This window comes from Dromaius novaehollandiae, chromosome 3 (assembly GCF_036370855.1).
Source record: "Dromaius novaehollandiae isolate bDroNov1 chromosome 3, bDroNov1.hap1, whole genome shotgun sequence".
NCBI lineage: Eukaryota > Metazoa > Chordata > Aves > Casuariiformes > Dromaiidae > Dromaius > Dromaius novaehollandiae.
This window is the reverse complement of record NC_088100.1, coordinates 30,286,859-30,308,274: the sequence shown is the minus strand read 5'-3', so window position 1 is coordinate 30,308,274 and position 21,416 is coordinate 30,286,859. Positions and strand designations below refer to the sequence as shown.

General features: G+C 36.4%; 1 protein-coding gene across 1 annotated transcript in view; it reads left to right on the top strand.

Annotated features, from left to right (window-relative positions):
* EYS (eyes shut homolog) overlaps positions 1-21,416 on the top strand; it is a 909,330-nt gene that overhangs the window by 326,869 nt on the left and 561,045 nt on the right. The window contains exon 21 of the mRNA XM_064508633.1: positions 19,940-20,061. Within this exon, the coding sequence (XP_064364703.1) occupies positions 19,940-20,061 (122 nt within the window). The remainder of the gene's footprint in view (positions 1-19,939; positions 20,062-21,416) is intronic.

Here is a 21,416-nt window from a genome sequence, read left to right as displayed (position 1 = left end):
GGATCTTTTAGCAATACAAAAATACTCATTTGGCAAAAAAGAGTGGGGAGAAATTTTAAGAGTAACCGAAGATTTCAGCATTTGAAAGGGTGAATCAACAAGTGAACTAACATAACGACCAACTTTGTAGGAATTTCTGAAGTCTCCATTCCCAGCTGCTCTGCAGGATACAAGTGGCAGCTGCAGAAAAGTAATGTGGGGGGAAAAAAAAAAACAGTACAAAATGCTAGTGTGTATCAGGAGAAAAAGAACCAGAAATGCATTTTAAAAATTGATAATTAATATACAAGAGTTAAGTTTGATTTAATACTAATTTTGATCTTGTTCAAGTGTACTGAATCTTACGTATGTGAACCTAAGAAAACGCAGACTTCTACAAAATTTTAGGCTTTCCTCCTGTATCTTTACTGCATGTATCTTCTCCCTATATGTCAGTTGTCTAAATCTTTCTTTTTTTGGAATCCTCCAGATTATTTTGCTGTTACTGTCAGATGTATGATTTTCTTCTCTTCCTTATATTCTAGATTTTTAAACCCAAACATTTCCTTCTGTTTATAAACTAGATGATAAGCAGAACACACACCAAATAAAGTCAAGTTTTATTTACCACATCACAATATATTTGTCATATGTTTCTCCCTATAACCTTTAAGTGTGAGAAAAACATACTGTAGATTTAATTTCTGAGAAAATATCATTCTTCAGAAATATAAAAGTCACAGCAACACTTACATGGCTGTAACTGAGAAATTGCCTATTGGGAGTGTTCCTTGGCGATGGTTACTCCTCAACTGTGCCTAAGAAGTGCTTGAAAGAGCACTAGCTGGCCCAGTAAAAACCATTCTGGGGGCCAGATCATCCTAATGATGTAGCGGCAGGATCGAGTTTCAGCGCTGTGACATTGCCCACGCCCTGGCATTGTTTAAGCCATCTGTATAGACATAGCTGTTACTTCAGCTAGCTTAAAGTCAATGTTCGGGCAAGCAGTGAAAGAAATTATACCCTTGTCTCACTATATTGCATTGTCTCACTATATTGCATTGTCTCACTTGTTTACAATTTCAAAGCATATGGAAGGATGGAGGAAAAAGAAGTTGTTTCTTCTTTTAGGAAAAAAAAAGCATTTTTTCAACGATTATAAAGAAAATTAATTACAATTACCAGTGAGATTGAAACTACAAGAAAATTTGTTATAATCACTTGTAATCATTATATATGTATGCTTAGAGATACTCTCTCCCTCTTCTTCTAGGATCATTGTATTAAAAAAGCAAGGGAGGTCTTATCACCCTAAGTCACTATGTGACCGTCTTATCTGTAGCATTAAAAAGATGTGTTTATGCAGAGCTGAATTTCACAGGGGGATTATGAGTTTCTCCCCTCCCAACAAAATCTGATACCTACTCCTGTGAGATAAATCAAGCAGCTGCATCTCCTCCACCCTGATCTGCTCTAGCCTTGGGTTACTAAATTTTATTTACCATTTTATTACTAGAAACCCACGTTTTCTTTGACTGAATCATGCACTGAGGGAAGAAAGAGGAGAGAGAAGAGATAAACAGTAGGTCCAGTTTGCTCTTTCTTGTTATTTAGCATTTCACACTGCTCTTGCTCGGCCTAATGAACGCCATCTCCTCCTCCATCCTGTCCCTAGCAATTTTCACACTTCTTGACCCTACTTCTAGAATCTATTCTTGTTATTATGGCTACATACCTCTAATGCACAGCATTGCTTTATCCTTTATCTTTAAAATTCAGTTCTATGCTGTTCTGAATAACGCCATAATTCATTCATGTGAATGTAACTGCTACAAATTCCCGCCTGTTTTGCTTTTCAAGCATTTAGATGGCAAATGGGCTTCTTTCTTCTTTTTTCCACAGGTATCTATGCTTTTAATGGGGATTGTCTCCTACAAGATTGTGCGTGTAATTATTTTTTATTATTCTGTAATTGTTTACTAACAGCATACTCATTCTCAAACATATTAATTTGTGAGCTAGTTTAGAAAAAGATCAGTCTGCTTCTTCTCTGCATTTTAAAAGAACAGACCATTCATTATGAATTGAGCGTTTGTATTCTAAATAAGCGCCATCCTGTTGGCCTTATAAAATTGAGACCTCCCTCCTCATTTATTATTGAGTACAATGGCTGCAACTAATCTAGAATAGTGCTTATGCTGCCTTTTTTCATACTTATCAGTAAACAAATACTCTTTATTCTTGCTCACAGTATGCGTTTTTAATGAAATATCAAAACAGCAAGATGCTCTGGTGCACTCCATTATCTCCTGATTTCTCAGTGTACAGACTGCTGTAGAGCTCTGCTTTGTTTCCTTCTGTTGTATTATCTTTTAGAAGATTACACATTATGCAAATGAAAATAAGAGCAGGTACAATGCCTGAAACCATTTTTATTTTTGTAATGCCTTTCAACTTTCAGCATGCCTAAGCAGTGACATTTTCTAGCTGCTTTATACACAATTCTGCAACAATTGTTTAATCAGGGAAAAACAATTTATTTACATTTGCATCTATCTGCAACTGTGCTGCTGCTATCCAGTTACTTTTTAAACATTTGTTTGATCTCACTGAAAGAACCTGGTCCGATTTTTTTCTTCTAAGTTACATTCTCAGATTTCCACTCTTCCACCCCTACCTTTAGCTTTTATTGTAAAATTTTGTAATAGTAACTCATCTGTCTTTCTGACTCCCAACAGCATCCTCTAACCCCCCCCTCGCTCCCCCTGCCCCAGCCTTTCTTTAGGGCCTACTCTGGCATGTGAGGTGTTATTAACGGGAAAATAAGCTATATCCTTTTCATTCTTGAAGTAAGTTGACTTTCACTTGATTACAAGCAAAAACCAAGAAGAAATTCTTACACTTACCTTCTCTAGTATATGGCTGTATGCTTCCCTTTTGAGAGAGCTGAACCTCAAGTACAAGTCAGCAATAAAAAATAGTTGGTCCCTAATAAATTAAGCTCCTGTCTCAATAATGGAAGAATCCAATATGGGACTCAGCATACTCAGTTTTCACTTCAGAACCAGAGGGCTAAGAGCTTCAGGCCTTTTAAAAGATGCTTGTACAATAATATTACATTTTTGAAAAGTAAATACTGAAGGTTTCTGTTGAAGACAAAGAAAACATTTCAACAACACCCACTCTAGTATCAATTTAATTTCAAAAGTTAAATTAAATCATATGCTGTTGCATCAACTCATGTTTTTACATCCCTCTGGGCAATCCATCTATGCATAATCAAACTCAGGAGATTAAAAAATCCACAAATAGAATTTAGCATGACACATGAAGTAGAACGAATCTGAAATCTAAATTTATTAGATGCCAGATTTTTAAGTTTCTGCTCTATTTTATCTCAGTATTAAGATTTTGAGAGAAACTGTATCATACACGCAAAAATGCCAAGATAAGTATTTTTCCTCTGGTTTAAAATATTATTTTGAAACTATATCATTATGAATGAGTGGAGTGACTTCCAGGAAGTAACACATACCAAGAGCAGATACCAAAGTTTTAAGAAGCAGGACGGTATCTTATCTGGTTAATATTATTTGGAAAGGATGAAATATAAAATTTGGGGTAATTCCTGAAAAACAAGTAAGGTATGAGATTAATATTTAATGGTAGCATTATTCTGTAGATACCTTCAGTTTGAGACTGCATTGAGAGAACTCTTACAGCAAAGACAATAGTGGTCTGTCTCTTAATATGTTGGCAACTACTTTTTTGTTTCTCTTTGTTTAACCAAATGGAGTTATTGTATATGCACATGTCATTGTATATGCATATGTCTGTTTGCATTTTCTAGTTTTGAGCATCTTAAAATTATTTCACATAGCATTGCTGTAATTTGTAAAATAAAAAAGAAGGCACTGTAGGTGAAAAAGGGAGAGCAGTGATCTGACAAACCATGGTCCTAAGTATGTGTGCCTGAGAGAAGTAGTGGGGAATACAGTGTGTTGATCTCTTAAGTCTGGAGTTCTCATAGTGCTCTTACAGCTTTTTTGTCACATCTGTGGAAAACCAGTTTCTCCACAACAGCTCTCATTTCAGAATTGAGCTCATTAAAGAAGGATGATCAAAATTAGATTTGCTTAGGAGAATTAGAAATACTTGTACAGATTGCTTGGTCAGAGATTACGTCCCTCCACACTTTCATTATTCTGTACACTCCGACCTGAACCTTCAATTCACTCTGGCTTTCCCTATCCTGTTTTACCACTGCTCTCCTCCATTTGAAGCTCCCTAAGTCAGTAAGTCCCTCTAGGATGTACTGTTAGACTTGGAGTCCATCACTGTTTCCTCACACTGCTATCAATTTTGCACTGCAATCTTTTGTTTCTGTTGGCTTATAGCATCCCTTACTATCCTACCATTAGCTACAATAGCTGCACAAATCCCTGTGTTCTTCCAGCTCCTTACAGCGAGCTGGGAAGTCAAGGCTTCCATGGCCTGGATGGGACTCCACAAGCAGAAGAAAAGGATATATCTTGGGGTGGGGGGCAGGGCAAGGAAGGAGAGCAACAGGGAGAATAATGAAAGAGAGAGAATCAATGGCCTAATGATGAGACAACTACAACTAGGTGGATAGGAAAATTAGAAATGTAATTTATTGTTATTTGCACACAAATTTCAGACAAATGATCTTTAAGTGGCTTGTTGATGAGACTGCCTATCTCACCAATATGCTGCTGAAATCCCAGGAATGAAGAAAAGCCTTAACCATGCACCAGTGTCATAACCTGCAACAGAACAGATAGATAAGAATAGTGGGTATGGTGCTTGCAGTACTGTTAAAAGGTGTAGAGCCTCCTGAAACTCTGTAGGCAAGAATCCTTAATATTCAAAAATAGAACTTGATTACAGTAATAAGAGGCAAGCTGCAGGAAGGCCCACAACATGCAAATTACAGATTGCCCTTAATACCATCAAGCTGCCTCAGCAAGCGAAAATGAGACAGAAGAAGTTATAGCTAAGATTAAATATTTTTACAGCCTTACAAGATTAGAATAAAAGTCTTTAAATTTTCCGCTATCAAAATGAGAAGGAAGACTTTTCTTTCTCTCATATGAAATGTGAGCTAACAGCTAAAGAGTTGTTAACCTCTACTATACCAAATATAGATAGAACAGCAGTATTTGAAGCCATGATTTGTTAAACCATAATTTTAAATTAAAACCAAAATTAAACCCTGAGCTCACAGTGTAGTATAATTGCAGTACAAGTTATTGATGGTGTTATTGCTTCATCACAAATACTAATAAAATTCATTTTAAGTATGTGTTAAAAAAAAAGGAGAGGAAGAGAGTTCTTAACATTTGAATGTAAAGGATTAGTAAAGGATCTTATGGTAAGAACATTCCTATTCCCTTCCTCTTACCTGTATGTTTTTCTACAATGGAAATCCCTTCTTAACAGCCCTTTTATATCATAGTACATCTAGAATTAACTTCCATTTTTCAGGAAACAGAGAAAGAAGTTACTGAAGTCTGGGATTGCTGCTGCTATTAAAATCACAGTATCATCTTTTAAGACAAAATAAGACAAATACAAACAAAAGAAGAGAGAAAAGAGCAGAGATCGGAAACAATGTCTAGAAATGATGGGGGCAGTCATGATGCTAAGGTTCAGTTTATCTAGTTTGTCTTCAGTTTTACAGATCCCTTCACTCTCTCTTCCTTCCAGAAAATTATGTTGTTAAAATGGTGCCAATGGTGACATTAGCTAACTAAAATGTATCTCAGCTATGAGCTTTTCTGTCCTGATCTTGAGCCTCTTTCTTCATATTTTAACTGACATACAACTTTTGGAAGAAGCCTCAAAAGCTCACTCTCATTGATCTTTCAGTTGAAGAATGTTGATTTAAAGAAAGTACTTGCATTTGACTTTTGGTGACTTATTTATAATGTTATGTAACAAGCTGAATTAGACTGTTGCACTATTTATGCCTTTCCCAGAAAGTACTGATCCCTGTAACAAAGCTGTCTGAGGACATTAAGTATTAGCTACAAAAATTTTCTTGCATTTAGAAAATTGGTATGAAATTTCCACTTGTGAATGCAGATATCACTGCTCTGCTAAACAGACTCTTCCACCTTCTTAGTGTATGAACAAATTTTAGTTGTTCATTTTCAGAAAACCACGGCCTCTTAGTTTTGGTAATGCATGACTGTAAGTGAAGAAATAATGCAAAAAGCATTGAGATTTCGCTTCCAATGCAGAGGACACACATTGAATACAAATAACTTCAGTGCTGTGGTGTTTTTTGTCCCAGAATAAATTCTGGAAAATAAAGCTGCATTTAGTGACTCAGAATCTGAGAACAGTCTGTTTTTTTCTGTGGGGCCATAGGTCCATGACTGTATGACTCGACACCCATGAGCATTCAAAGAACACTGGACTCAGGACAGCGTAACTTCTGGCAACGAAGATACTGAACCTTCTCATGAAACACATGCACAGTGTCATTTGACCATTAATAACTAGCTGTAGAAACTATCTGGATGAGTTTCCACCAGTTTTTAAACTTCTGCGTGCATTGATCTGATCAAAAAGGCAAAGAACTATGACACCGTTCTGAAAATCACCATAGTCACAGCCCAAGAGCTGAAAATTAGGCTCCAGACAAATGTGGAACCACATTCTATTTTCAAACACCTGGTTTCCAAGGCAGAGCATATTTCTGTATTAGTACAATGATGTTATTTCCTACTGGTTTATGCCTTGAGCTTTGTGTCTTCACTTGCATGCAAATAGCCTAACACTAGCAACACCCATTTTATTTTCTTTGAAAATTAAGTTAAATTAATTTTAAATTAATTTAATTAACACTAAATTAAGTTATTATCCTGTAGATACCTGTTGCAGGCCAGTGGAGGGCTGCTGCCCCTGAGCTCCTGATTCAGGGAGCACTCACTGCTCACAGACGGTTTGAGCCAAGCATTGCTGTTTGACTAAATGGGCTCGGTACCGCAGCACTTTTAGTCACAGATATATTTAGCGTTAATGAATGACACGAGCTCTCCGTCTCGCAGCGCAGGGACGCCACGGTGCGGCATGGGGTATGGGGGGAGTGCGTAACGGCTCCCCTGGGGCACTCCCACTCCCGCAGCGGGGCCGCCGACGCGGCACGGGGAGGGGCAGGGCAGGGCAGGGCGGGGCGGGGCGGGGCGGGGCGGGGCGGGCCGCGGGTCCCTCCCCGCCGCGAGAGCCCTCCGGCGGCGGCACGAAATCCCTGCCGGCAGCGGCTTACCCAGACCCTCTGACAGGTCCTGTCAGTGATAGGCTATCGGAGAGAATACCCGGTTCTGATTGGTTCAAGTTCCTGTGCCATCTGGTGATTGGCTGCCACTGTCGTGGGTGGTTCCAGCCTACCATTCTGGAAGGTTCTTTGTGGGGGCAGCAGCAGGGGTGTGAATGAGTTGGTCGCAGGGGGATTGTGTGAAGGTCAAGCAAGCTTGCCTAGTCCCAAATGTATGCTAGGCTAACACATCAGATAGCAAACTGTCTTGTTCTGCTAGAAAGAAGTAAGAGAATGAATCCTCCTAGTGAGAGCAAATAACTAATCTGGGTTGTTGTGAGATGCTAAAAGGCAGAGTAACCATGTTACCAACTACTCAGTGTGCTTTTATTATCAAAAACCAGGAAACATTAAATTTTATGAGACTATAAACTAAAAAAGTTATGGTTAGCTGAGACTGATCTAATTTTGTCACAGACAAGCCTGGGTCCTTGTGTTGCTTCTTAGGTTTTGTTTTGCTTTTTGATGTTTATGTTGTTAGGGCATTCTTGTGGGAGTTTTTTCCCCCCTTGTGAAATTGTCCTTATAGGCTGTTGCTGTATTAAAGCAATTTCTTTTCTCTAGTCCATGGTCTCTGTCAGCCGTCTGATGTCTGTTACCAGAGCTTAACTTCGTATCTCATACCTTGTAGATTGTAGTCACATCACCTGTTCTTGGTTTTTTTGTGTGTGTTTAGTTTTTAAAACTGCCTTACTCTAGTCTATGTTAATATTGGAATAGGTGGAGTAAAATAACTTCCAGTATACATATTAATTCTGGATTAGATTGATAAAAAAAATTACGGAGTTGTGTTTTCTTCCTTGATTCTTGGTTATTAGGTAGCCAGCTGGTTGTTTTTAGGCCTGCATTACTTAAATATGGGCAGAAGTGCTTAAATTCAGCACTTCTAAAAAGTCACATGTATGTATTACATATGATAAAGGCTGCACATTGATTTCTATATTATACTGGATGCTCTATAAATTTCAAATAGGGATGAGTAAAAGTTCAAAAGAGAAAAGCTACCAAATAAATTTGTGAGGGTCTGAGTGCTTCTAAGGATATTTGGTTGAAGTATTTTTGGAACGGTTGGTTTCTCTATTTTCGCCTGCTTGTGAATCTGAGATTGGAAAAAACGGCATTTTGTGGTATTTGAAGTGCACTGATGTGATAATGGTAGTATGCTCAAGATCTGAATTTGAATCAGCTGCTATGTTAAAATAGCAGATAGTTTTGACTTATGGAAGACGATAGTTGTTTTACTGCTTTTTCTTGTTTTATTTTAAAAGTTACTTGCAGCAACACCAGATTTGCAGTTCAAAAGCAAATGTTATTCTAGTCTGTCAGCACCTAGAATGTTCCTCTGGAATATCACAGTTAACCCTGTAGCTCTGCTGTTACCTGAGATCTAGGAGCAAACTGAAAGTTCTGGACAAGCATTTAGGTGTGTTGAGTTCTTGTCAGTACTTCTGCTTAACAGAAGCATGTTTATGACCTTTAACCGTTCATTGAACAATTGAGCTAAATGCCAAACCAGATACACTGATCAAAGGCTGTTATTGCAAAGGTATTTCACTATCTGGACTAGTAGTTTGATTTATTTCGCGCAAACAGCTTAAGGCTGTTGTTTTTCGTTAGTTTTCCTGTGCTGTTCAGTACCTGTCACTTGAAGGTAATCAACTTGAAGGTGATTTCTTTGACACATTTCCTAGTAAGCTCTCCAGGAGAGGAAGGGGAGAAAGGTGTAAAGAGAATAAATGACAGAGGTCAAGAAAGAAAGAGAAAAAATAATCTATTATCAGTCATTTATTATTCTAAGAGATTTCAAACTGACTTTGGTTTGCTGTTGCCATGAAATTACTTCTTATCCGATTAGATTAGGCCTGTATTTAGAATTATACTTCTAACAACAACAAGGAAAATTCCAGTTTATATTTTATTTTTTGAAAATGTCAGCTTTCCTGAGAAGAATCATTCCCAGTTTGGAGCAACAATCTTTAAACATTTTGACGATCACAGTTGTTTTTTTGACGGTTCCTCTATATTTCTTACGGTCTTCTGTTGCTGATATTTCTTTACCATCTCCTGAAGTAACATATTAAAATAGCTAGAAAAATAGGAGCATACAGCAGGCATAGATTGTTTTGTATTTTTCCTTTTTCTGCAAACATAACACTTAAAGAATGTTTAATATTGGCCATTCTGAAATAGAAATTCTGTGTCATATTATGAGTAAAAGCCATGTCGCATGCTTGTATGCCTCACCATACTATGGATGAAACTGCAGAGAAATTATAGCAAACCTAACCCCAAGAAGATTTCAGTTTCACTATGAGAACTGTCACCTATGAGCAGGGAGGGAAATAATTGATTAAATTCTAAAGACACAGGCCAGCATTTGTTTCCACTGGGAGCATGAAATCTAAAATAATTTGAAGAGAAATCTGCTACTAATATTAGTCGTGATTTAATTTTAAGATCACTAAACTTTCAACAAAGTATTACGTTTTTAAAAATGTGACACATCAAAACCAACAGTAGATTCTTTTTTTAGGGAAGCCACCATTTTATAAAATGAGAGTGCATAAAGGCACACACTGCAAATAGCTAGTAATCGTATTTAAGATAATTTTCCTTTTGGTCGCAAAACGCAGTACAGTGCAGTTAAGAGTTGTGGATACGCAGCATGTCTGGATACCACTTGTATTTTAAGCTGGAGCTACATTAAAAGAAAATGTAAGCATGTCTTTACTACTGGAGTGCAGATTGAAATGAGAAAAACATCACAGCATTTGCACGTATTTATTAAATGCATTTAATACTCAAAGATGTAATAATAGTGGAATATAAGGCAAAACTTACTATAACTGATCAAACTTTGGCTGTACTAGCTGACTTGAAATATGCTCCTTCTTGCTAATTTAACTAATTAATTATTTAAAAATTTGGAGAGACCAACAAATTAAAAACGTTCTTTGTTTCTCCTCTAAGCTTTGCTTAAAATTTAAATGAAAGAAACTTTTAGCATTAATATCAGATAATATATTACCTTACAAAAACTTAGAATAAGAAAATAGAATATTTAGCTCTGGAAGGACAAATAGATACACTGTCAGCAATTTCAGCATGTCAAACTGTCTAGGGAAGGCTGCATAAATAAGAACTGAGAGTGGATTAGCTTCTGAAAATCCAAAATGTTATATCAAGTTCTGCAGATAGATAGTAATTAATATTAAGTTAGTTAATGCAATATTTCACATTTTTTGGAATTCTTAGTGCACCACGCATATGGGCTTTTGCAACTTCGATAGAAAGGTTAAAATAGGAAAAAAACACCCCATTCTTTATTATAATGTAACAAATGAGAATATGGCAGGTAGTTATTCTAAACAGTAAGATTTAGCAGTGGATTTGGCTGACACTTTAGATTATTGTTTGTGGATTTTAGCTGAGCCATTCAGTTCTTGTAGCACTGTTTAGAAATAAAACTTTTTATTGTGATTTTTCTTCACTTCTGAATGCATGTTTCATATTTATTTTCACCTTAGTCTTGCATGCTGCTCATTTCAAATTGTTCATCTGATGAATAATAACAGTATTAAATATTATATTGCTAACCTTGTGTCACTTTTCCTGAAAAAGAATTTCTTTGCCATAGGCGGTCTGATTCTATCTGTTACAGAGTTAAAGAGTTAGTAACTAATATTAGGGTAAGTCAAATTTGTTACCAAGTCTAGGGAAGAACAGGGCTAATTGCAGATTTTCTTAACTCTTCAAATGCCACTTCTGTCTCAAGCGCAAAGCAACAGTGTTAATGTATTCATTGTTTCTACATACTGTGAAGAACAGGTAAATAATTCATTACCAGAATAGTTAAATAGAGTGTAATTGCTGGGACTTTGTTCTGTATGGATCTTGTTTGTAGCATGGATTTCTTTGGTAAAATTTAAACTAAGGGTTAAACCAACTGAAGATGAACAGGTGTTGCCATAATGAAAAATGTGAATAATCTAGCTTTGTTAGTTACTGGATATATATGTTTATCTAAATGGTTAAATCAATAATAATTTAGAAGACTTAAAGTAACAGCAACTCAAAAAGACCCTTAAAGTAACAGGAAATGCTGCATAAGTAATCTTAAGAACTCAGCATAGTTTAAAGCAATTGCAGGTATGATTTCACAGGTGCTTATATTTTTATGTTCATGTTTATTTCACAAGGTTAAATGACCTGCTGTTAGGACTGACAAAATTAAGTTACATGGAGGTTTTCTATAGGAAAAGAATGCTTTTGGCAGAACAGAATTTTGCGATGAAAAGTTTTCTGTAGATGCAAAGGTACTGTTTTGCAGGAGAAAGAAAGCATTCCCAGAGGCAAACTTGGGGTTTCTTGCAGGAGTACGTCTCCCATTATGTGCTTATGATAAGTAATTTTACAGTATCCTCACCATCATCCTGTGTGGCCTTAAGGGAATAACAGTTGTACCAGAGGAAATGATGTAGCTGAAGAACTCAGAAGACAGGAAAAAAATGAGAGATTTCCATGTTTCCACTTGAGTGTTTCTATTTTCGGGCAAAACACTTTTACTGCTTTGTGTTTCCCAAAAAGTAAAAACCTGTGGCATGCCCTTTACCCCCAAATACCCCAAGGATACGTGAACTAAAGATGAAATCACTTGTTCTGAAGTTTTGATCTAGACATGGAAGAAGTGCTTGAATGTAGATTTCTATGGTAAAAATTCTTCTTAACCTACATATGCAAAGCATAGACTTGAAGATTTAGCATGTTCATAATTCAGATCCTTGTTGTGTGTGATGAACCTTTTTCTTTGTAGTTTCTATTTGCCAGATGTTCAGCTGCCATTTTCCAGTAAAATAATGTTGACTAAAGCTTAAGAAAATGATTAATTCTTCATTTACAATGTTGGAGAAAGGAAAATATGTAAATGTTCTCAAATTAAGCTTTCTTACCACCCACATGGTTAATTGGATGAAGGCATACCAGTGTGTATATATGGTTCTGAGTACGTATGCCAGAGATTGCAAAAATTACAACTTTTTGACCCTGCATATAGCAGGTAAAATCAGCTCTTCTCATGATTATTGTGCTATGCATACTGTACAAAGAAAAAAATATGATCTCTGTAAAATAATTTTTTTTTCAGGTATTATTTAGTGCATTTATCCCATTCTTTAGAGGACAAGCAAAAGCTGATTTAGAGGGACTCAAAGTTACCATTTATTTTAATCTGTCTGCCATGGTAATACATATCTACAATAAATAAAAGGGAAGAAATATATAAATAGATAACAAATCCTGTTCCTTTGGTCCCTTACGTGATTCACTGCATACTTTCTACTGCATAGCTGCATGTCATTCTAAGGTGGTGGGTGCATTCTGTAACCTGACTGATGGGAATTTGTGGAAAAAAATAGCATTCAATTATGTAAAGATTGTACTGCTTTGTAGGGAGACAAGATCAAGCATTTGTAAATATTTTACATTTTGTCTTATATTAATGTCTATCTAAGTGAGGCTTTGGTTGCATTTCGAAAAGCACATTGCTATGTAGACAGATGGGAATTGTAATGTGGTTCTAAGTGTGTATGTCACAAAACCATTGTGGATTTTTTCTGTAGGAGGCAGTGCCATTTTCTAACATAGTCTGTATTATTATGAGGACTGTCAGTTTCTCAGGTAAGTCCGGTTATTATTGTGCTCAATTTATATATATCCCAGATATCTCACAAACAACTAATTGTTGCTGGAGGAATCCACCAAAGAGTGGTTCCACTTCAATTATTTGCCCATTTACACTGTGGGTGCTAAGTGTGTCAGAGTTTTTGGTAGGGGCTGGCCCAGGCGTCTCTCCTGTCTTCTGGTGCCTTATGTATGGTGAGAAAACAGAGGAGAAACATAACTAACTGTCACACTTTTTCTCACCCAATGAGATCAGTTTCTCTTTTCATTTTATTTTCACTGTACCCTAAGCTTTTGTCACATCATTTCAGCCTCCCTTTTAATGTTCTAAATTTCTGTGCTGCTGCTTTATTCTTAAAAAATTTTGCTTTTGCCCAAGGTTTGCCTTTAAGGCAATGTTTGGGGAAAAAAAAAGATTCTCTACTGGACTCGTTACAGCTTCACCAAAAAATTTTAAGAACTGTGTTACTTGTGGTAGCGATTTTCCATTTCACGTGGCCACCGCTGTTGTCAGTATTGCCTGTCAGGGCACAGTGAGGGCTGTCTGCTTCCTTTGGGTCAGAGTGTTGAGAGGGATCCCTAAACTGGCAGGACAGGGGCCTCACCAGCCAGGGTCTGGCCCGCTGGCCCCAAGCGAGGGAGCAGGGTAGGCCAGGAGGCCAGCCTCCAGCCCTGAACATCAGGCAAATTTGTGGTGATGAGGCAGGTCTGAGGTCAGGCTGGGAAGTCAGTCCCCAGCACAAGGTCAGTCCTGGTGAGGTTAACCAGGGTCAGACACAGAAAGGTGTTCCATGCTGGGCAGGTGCATGGTCATGAGACAAGTTCGTGGTCAAACCAGAAAGTCGGTCTGTGGGTTGGGATCCAGATCAGTAGCCAGGCAGCGCCACAGCTGTGGCTGAGCTGGAAACTGGTACTGCTGCAACAACAGTTCAGGCACAGGCTAAAGGCTCAGGGCTGAGCTAAAATGGGACTCTGGGCCATGGGCAGGGAGTGAGGGCAGAGGACCCAGATGAGGTTGGTCAAGGCCATTAGGGGCTACTAGTGCATTTGAGGCCCTGGCATTGCTGAAAAGAGAGATACATTATTGCCATGTGCCTACATACCTGTCAAGCCCAGAATCAAAAAAGGGACAGGTAGCGATGCTTCCAAGAATATCTGCTTTACCAACTCAGGAATTCCCTCATCAGTTCATTAGACAAGAACAATGCTACACACTTGCAGCTTGGCCAAAATCCTTTTTCAGAAGAAAGCTGGGTCTGTCTGAGGCTGTATTTTTTGTAGGGGTTGTTCTTTTAAATCCACAAGATGCTGGAGACAGATTGTTCAGTTTGGAACTGAAGATTTCTGGTCCAGAGTGGAATTGAAAGAGGCTCATTTGAACTTTTCCCTTCCTTGTTATGGGCAGGAAAACCCTTACTTCTGCACATTTGATTAAAGCGAAGGTTAAACATGTTAGATAAACCTGCAGTGGAGGTGCACACAGGTCTCATGGTCTTGACACAATTTGCTTTGTCTTACGCTGTTTTTAAGGATATTCTATGCAACCATAGGTGCCTGCCAAAGTATTTTATTGATTTGGGTCTCATGAGTGCAATAGTTAGGACCTTCTTAATGTGGTGGATATACTATCACCTTTGTAATTGGTACCTGGGAGTGGTGAGACTCAGGGCACTGTAGATACTGCTACACTAAAATGACCTTATTTAAGAATGATGACACAAAAGTACATAGTGTGCATGTGCATAGAGATGGCACACTTATCTGAACATTTTTTACAGAAAATCTTTAGGTTTGTGCTTAAGTTTCTGGATCTTCAATTTCTTAACCAGCTTCTCCCATCCTGTCCCACTGCGGACATGCCACCTCTGTTTCAAAAATCCATAACTTCTTTTGTAAGAGAGAAGCTGAGGAGCATGGGTCACACAAAGGCATTCTTGTTCCTTTTTTTCTCCTCTGCTTCTCTTCCTGTCTGATTCTATGCATGACCCTTTTTCAGCAGCAGGGGAAGAAAAAAAGTGAAGCTTTTTCTCTGCACTCCCAGGCCATCAGTTGAAATAGAGATTTTTGACTAAGGGACAAAAGCCTGTATAACCTACAGTGGTCTGCAGGGGTCTGGGACGACTGCCCTAGAGTGCACAGTTTGATACATGTTTTTTCACAAAGAGAGCATCTCTTTTAGTAGGATCCTCTTGAGTATCATAGTTGAAAAAAGGTAGTTATGATGTATTGGGGCTGAGTAAAGGCACTCAGAAAACCAAAAGAATTTGGCTCAGATGGTGAAAGATGAGAGACTAAGAAATAAATGCTTTGGGAGAAATGGTCAAGAGAGCTAAAATAATTTTCCCTACTACAAGAGGACATTCCTTCAGTGACAGATGACACATACTGATGGCCTGTATTTTCATTTTGTTAAAAAGTACTGAAGGTCTTCAGAAGTAATTATGTACTTCTGGTAATATTCATCTCTCTGTTACTGTTATCTATAGCATGTCTGTTTGACCAACTGATCCATAGCAGGTCAACAGTTCAGATTCTAAATATAGTTTCTTCCGTGAATGGTACTAAAATCTTACATACATCAGTCTTTTTGCCTGAGAAATGCTGCCACATGAGAGATCTAGAACACAATTGATAGTTCTTGCATAAAGAGTATGAAGTAGTTCATAGCAAAAGGAAGGCTAGCCCTTTTTGTTCAATTGTCATGTCTGTAATGTTTCTCCTCTTTAATTGTCATCTACTACTGTCTTACTTTCTATCAGTTCACTTTTAAAAATGGATTTTTAGAGTTAGAAGGACATACTCTGTAGCCTCTCATTGTCTTTCTTCTTTCAGCTTCAAGGATATAATCCTGGATTAAATGCAAATAATCATGCAAATAGTAATGCTGTTACACAGTGATTACTTCAAATGTTCCATTTACCAGAACAACTCCTTAAACTACACTAATACTACAAATATAGTGCTTTACATTGGGCCAAGTTTTAAAACAGTATCTTATTTGATATATAGATATATATGAATAAATTTTAATAAAATGGTGAAGTAGCACATTTGTTCTACTCATTGTTGTCCTGGGGTCTTTCAAAATAAGATTTAGGGTTCATTGGCCTTGTGCTGATCTCCTACATAGAGATGCATTACACCTTTGTTCTGATAGAAACTAATTGAACTCCTTAAACTGCCAGTTTCCAGAGGCTGAGGGGTACATCAGAGGAAGAAACACTCTACATCTCCTTTTCCTTTTATACTTCTCTGTTTATCTGATACCTGCTGCCAAACACTGTTAGATATGGAATATGGTGGTGACTGGACCTGAGGAAGTGCCTACTCCCAGTATTTTTATTGCTGTGTAAACTAACTATATGTTGCTTACTTTTTGGATTCCCAATATGAGACACTGGAGAGGTGGTTTGTAGAAAGACTGCATAGTTACAGATATAACTGAAGCTAATTAAATGCGTACTGTGAATGTAGAAGCTGTTATTAATGTGGAGTAGTCTGAACATCAAGCTTAGACAAATAACTGGCATTTGTGACAATTTTGGCTGTAATCTCTCTGGATTATTTGGTGAATGGAGTACAGAAAGATACTGATAGAAAATGTTATTTATAATTGTCTTCCTAGACAGATTGTGGTTTAACTGAAATTGTTCTGTTAAAGTAAATGCATGGTGTCTATTGTATAAATATTATATCTATTATTTATGCTGTATATAATCAGATCTGATATCTGATTATATATAAATATTATATAGAATATGATACATATTTAATTCTCCACATATTTCTATGTATCATTTCTATCAATATATATAGATACAATATATTGTAACGTGGGATCTTCAGTTATTATAAACCAAAATACAGAGATGAAATAATAGATAATATTTTTTAGTTTATGTATGTGACACCTATGCATAGTATACGTGTATATGGGTAATGTTTTGTGTTTGAGATGACAATCCTCATACAATCAGAAATAAAAATGCAAAGCCTAGAATTTAAGTGTCTGTTTGATAGGCGACTTTAGTGAAACCAGAGAAGTACAAGTGCTTTCTAAACAGAATTGTTGGCAGCCTCATTTCACTTCTGATTTTGTAATCCATTTCTGGAGTTTTTTGGATATAAAATACATCATTTTCTCATGTTCCTGGCGTATATGAAGACCTAACCTGACAATAGAATAGTTTTTAAGAAGTTTTTAGTAGTTGCTTGTGGATATATATCTGTAGTCCCCATTTTTGCATTTTGTGTTCATGGCAACTTGGTCTTCATTCTGTTCTTTTCATGGCACTGAAAACTACACAGAGAGTGGAGCAAACCTTAAAAAAAACTTTGAAAATCACTAGAATACTTGATAGCTCATTTGGATGTGGCTGTGATTTCTTAGAAAGTGCTATCATGTGGACTAATAATGCAGTTTTTCTCAACGTATTTTTCTTTTTTTTTCCCTTGCACAATACCCAGAATTTTTTTTCTCTCAATAGTCATCTCTCAGTCTTTTTCTTACTCAAAAAATACAGAATATTTTAATGAAATCTCTTTTTCTTCCATATTAACCTTTGACTTACTGTTACCCTACCACTTCTAATATTTCCCGCTTCTTGTATTCGTGTTGCCAATTTTCCTCTCTCTTCATAGCGAACATTTTACATTTTTTTGAGCTTGGGTTCAGGAGCACAGAGCAGTAACAGTAAACTATCAGTTAATTTTTTTTTTTAAACAGCTGGAGTACACAGTTTGTAGCTTATATTTAGTTGTATGGAATAGTCTTGCCTACATAAAACCCATAGGACAAGAGGTTACTCTTTATTAAAATATGTAGTTAATTCATCATTGTATGTTGAACTTATCCCGAATTCCCAACCTGCTTTCAAGCAATTATTTTTCTGTTATCTCACCTTGTTCTGTAAGTAAGTCACAGATATATTATTACTGATTTGTCAAAATGCCTTGCTTTAACTTAGAAAGATATCCTTCCATTTTATTTTCCAGCTTCTAGGACATATTTTGGTGGGTTCAGACAAGCCATGTCATAAAAATCATAGATGTGTCACAAGCAAGTACACAGCTGTGTTAGTTAACATTAACATGGAACAAATAGGATGCAACTGAGAAAAATATGTATAGCAAACAGGCTATGTGCGAATTGATTCCTGCAAAAGATGCTTTGACCAGCTCTAGTAGAATATACATGTAAATAAATTTTAGTAGTGGAAACAGTGCATCTGGTACACACCCGATGACACCCCATAACAATCATACCAAGTATAACTTTAATCCATTAACTTTCAATCTGTTTTGGTTTGTCGTCTTTCTTCCGATAAAATACTCCAGACTTTTAATTTGGCATGAGAGCATAAGAGGATCATAGGGGTATATAGAAAGGGCTAGGACAATTGTCCAATATGTATTTCCATGAGAGTTCTGACACTTTAATTTTTAAAGTGTTTTTGGAAATTACGTAACTCCTCTTTACTGTTAATCTAAAAGTGCTATTAATCTAAAAGTTTTTTAATTCCTCTTTTAAGCACAATTGTCTGTGTTTCCTAAGTACAGGCTCACTAATAGATAAAACAATGCAATGTGATTTTTAGACTCCAAACACCTGTAGATGCCACGGATTTCATCAAGACTGGCGTATTGTGCATCAGATCATCATGCTGTGGCAGCTTGTTTATGCACTCAGCTTTTAAAAACCCTTAAATATTTTTGCTGTTTGTTTGTTAAAGGCTTCCAATTTACATGGATTTTAATGGACTCTAAAATCTACCCTGAAGCCTATTGCAATGTTTAGCAAGTAATGAAATAATTCACATTAGTCATGCTTACCATTAAAGTGTTCCCTAACTTTTGTTAAAAGGAAGCTGTGTTAGAAGCAAGCATGTTACAAAACAAGCAATTAAAACCTGTGCTGAATGAAAGCGTTTGAACTGTTGCCCATTTCTAATTAATACTCAATTCAGCAGATGTTCACCTTTATCTTTTTTTAGAACATAGGCAGCAAAAAGATGCTTTATGCTTTTCACTTCTGTAAGACTATGTCAAACACCTTATTGCATGCACATGCTAGCTAATAATAATTTTGAGGCTGGAGATAGTACAGAAGTATGGTTACAATTTGATAAAACTTTCCTGTGTGATGAAAGATGTCCTATAATATGTGTCATTTAGAGGTGGATTGCTGAAAGGTTTTATTCAGTTTAATCAGTGACAAATTTTGTATTCACAACTCCAGTTTATTAGTGTATTTAGTACTGTCACCGCATAGCTAAACTTCTATTTATGCACACTGGATTACTATCCAATATTATCCATATAAGAGACAGTAGTTCTCATGCCATGAGTCATGCAGTACTGCACAATTAAGGTACTGATGCACAATTTCATATTAAACAAGTTTGATAGCTGGAGACTCCTGAGAACTTCCATAATAAATTATTTTATATTGTGCTCTGTTAGGACTGCATGCATGCTGATGAATACTATCCATGTGACTGTAAATACCTGTATTTTAGGCATGTCAGTTTAATACCTAAGGAAGGTAAGTTTATAGAAGAGAGTATCTTTTATTAGCTAAACTGGGAGGAGGGAGGAAGAGAAGACAAGGCTTTTGGGTACACAGATGATCCTACAAAAAAAGTAGATCTTAGGGAGTGTAGCATACTTACCTCATATCCTCTTTTTTCATCATTTTAGTGGGTCAGACTGTCTATAAAGCTTTCAGGTTTTGAAACAGTGATCCACCTGTTTAAAGACAAGAAAAACACAGCAACTAGTAATAGAATAGCTGAAACAATGCAGTATGATTTTTAGACTCCAAACATGTATAGATGTGACTGATTTTTTATTATTTTGAGAAACATATACAGTGCTTATTTCAAATATAATTAAAATACAAAAAGTAACAGATTATTTATTTTTCTTAATACACTACAGAGATACCAATGTGCTTGCTTGCCTGGATGGGAAGGAACATTTTGTGAATATGAATCAAACGAATGTATGACAGAGCCTTGTAAAAATAATGGCACCTGCACAGATCTTTTCAACAGCTATCGGTAAGAGTTTCATCTTCTCATTATATGATTATGTTCCAGGAATGACAGACTTATGTGTCCAGTTATTCTCATTCCTCAGCTTGGTTAATGCCGTGTTACTGCACGAAGATGAGCAAACAACTTCTGTCATGGATATAGTACTTCACATTTATTTGAAGACAGCAACCATAATGAATTGTAGATGGAAAATTAAACACATCAATTCAAAACACTTAGCAAGTAATCTAATTTAGAACTGCATTGTATCGAAGAAAATACAGGTTTTCTTTCTGTCATATATGTCCTGTAAGCACAGGTGATGCTTTAGGAGTAAAAGTACTGGATAGGTTCATAGAGTCTTAGATTAAGAGATTGTATCATTGCTGCCACCTTGTGGCTTAAAATGAAGACAAAATAGTAACTTAACTAAAATTTACAACCAAACTGGGAGAAACCCTGAGGATTTGACACTATTTACAGCCATACTGTGAGAGAGCCTAAGGATTTGACGCTAACAATATTACTTTTAACTCAAACACCAATCTTTTTTTCCATTCATGCGTGTATGATTTAAAAGTGATTTTGTTTAGCATTATGAGGGTAAGGACTGTTTATACAATCTCAGTCAGTTTTTGTTGTTTGTAATTATAGCCAGGGTTCACCTATATTATGATGTCAATACTAGAATGGTCATTCTGTATCTGAATGTAGACTCTAACAGATACTGATATAGATGCTTAAAGCATACAATGTAAGCAAATGACTGTACACGGTCTAGTTGTTGCACACTGACTACATTCTTGATAATAGAGTCATTAAACAGAAAGAAAACCTACCACAGCTGAAAATGCACAAGTAATTCCCCAGGTAGCCAGAGAAAAATTTAACTAAGTCTTATGTTATTACTTTTACGCTCATTTGAAACAGTTTATGATTAGCCCTGATACAATTATGTGTTTTTGGATTAAGATGACTCTGAGGAGAAAAAAGAATATTTGGGGCTAAACACAATTTTTTGTGTTGTGACATTAAATGAAACTTTATAATTCTAGTATTTTTTTCAGTTTTTTGCTCTTCAAACCCTTTTATTTTAAAAATAATAAAATCAATTAAGAAAAGAAATGGAGCATTTTGAATATAAAAGGAATGTTTATTATCATTTTTTCATACCAATTTAGTTTCAGAATTTAACTGAAATACTTTTCCATCATCCTAGAACTAAATTTTTACGTATTAGAGATATTGTTTTGGTAAATGATTTTGGCTCTCAATCCAATAACAAAAAAAGAAAACTCTAGTGAAGTCAAGAAAATCTGTTAAAATATTTGTAATTGCTTTTTTTCCACTGTCTTATATGTACTGGGACATGAAACAAT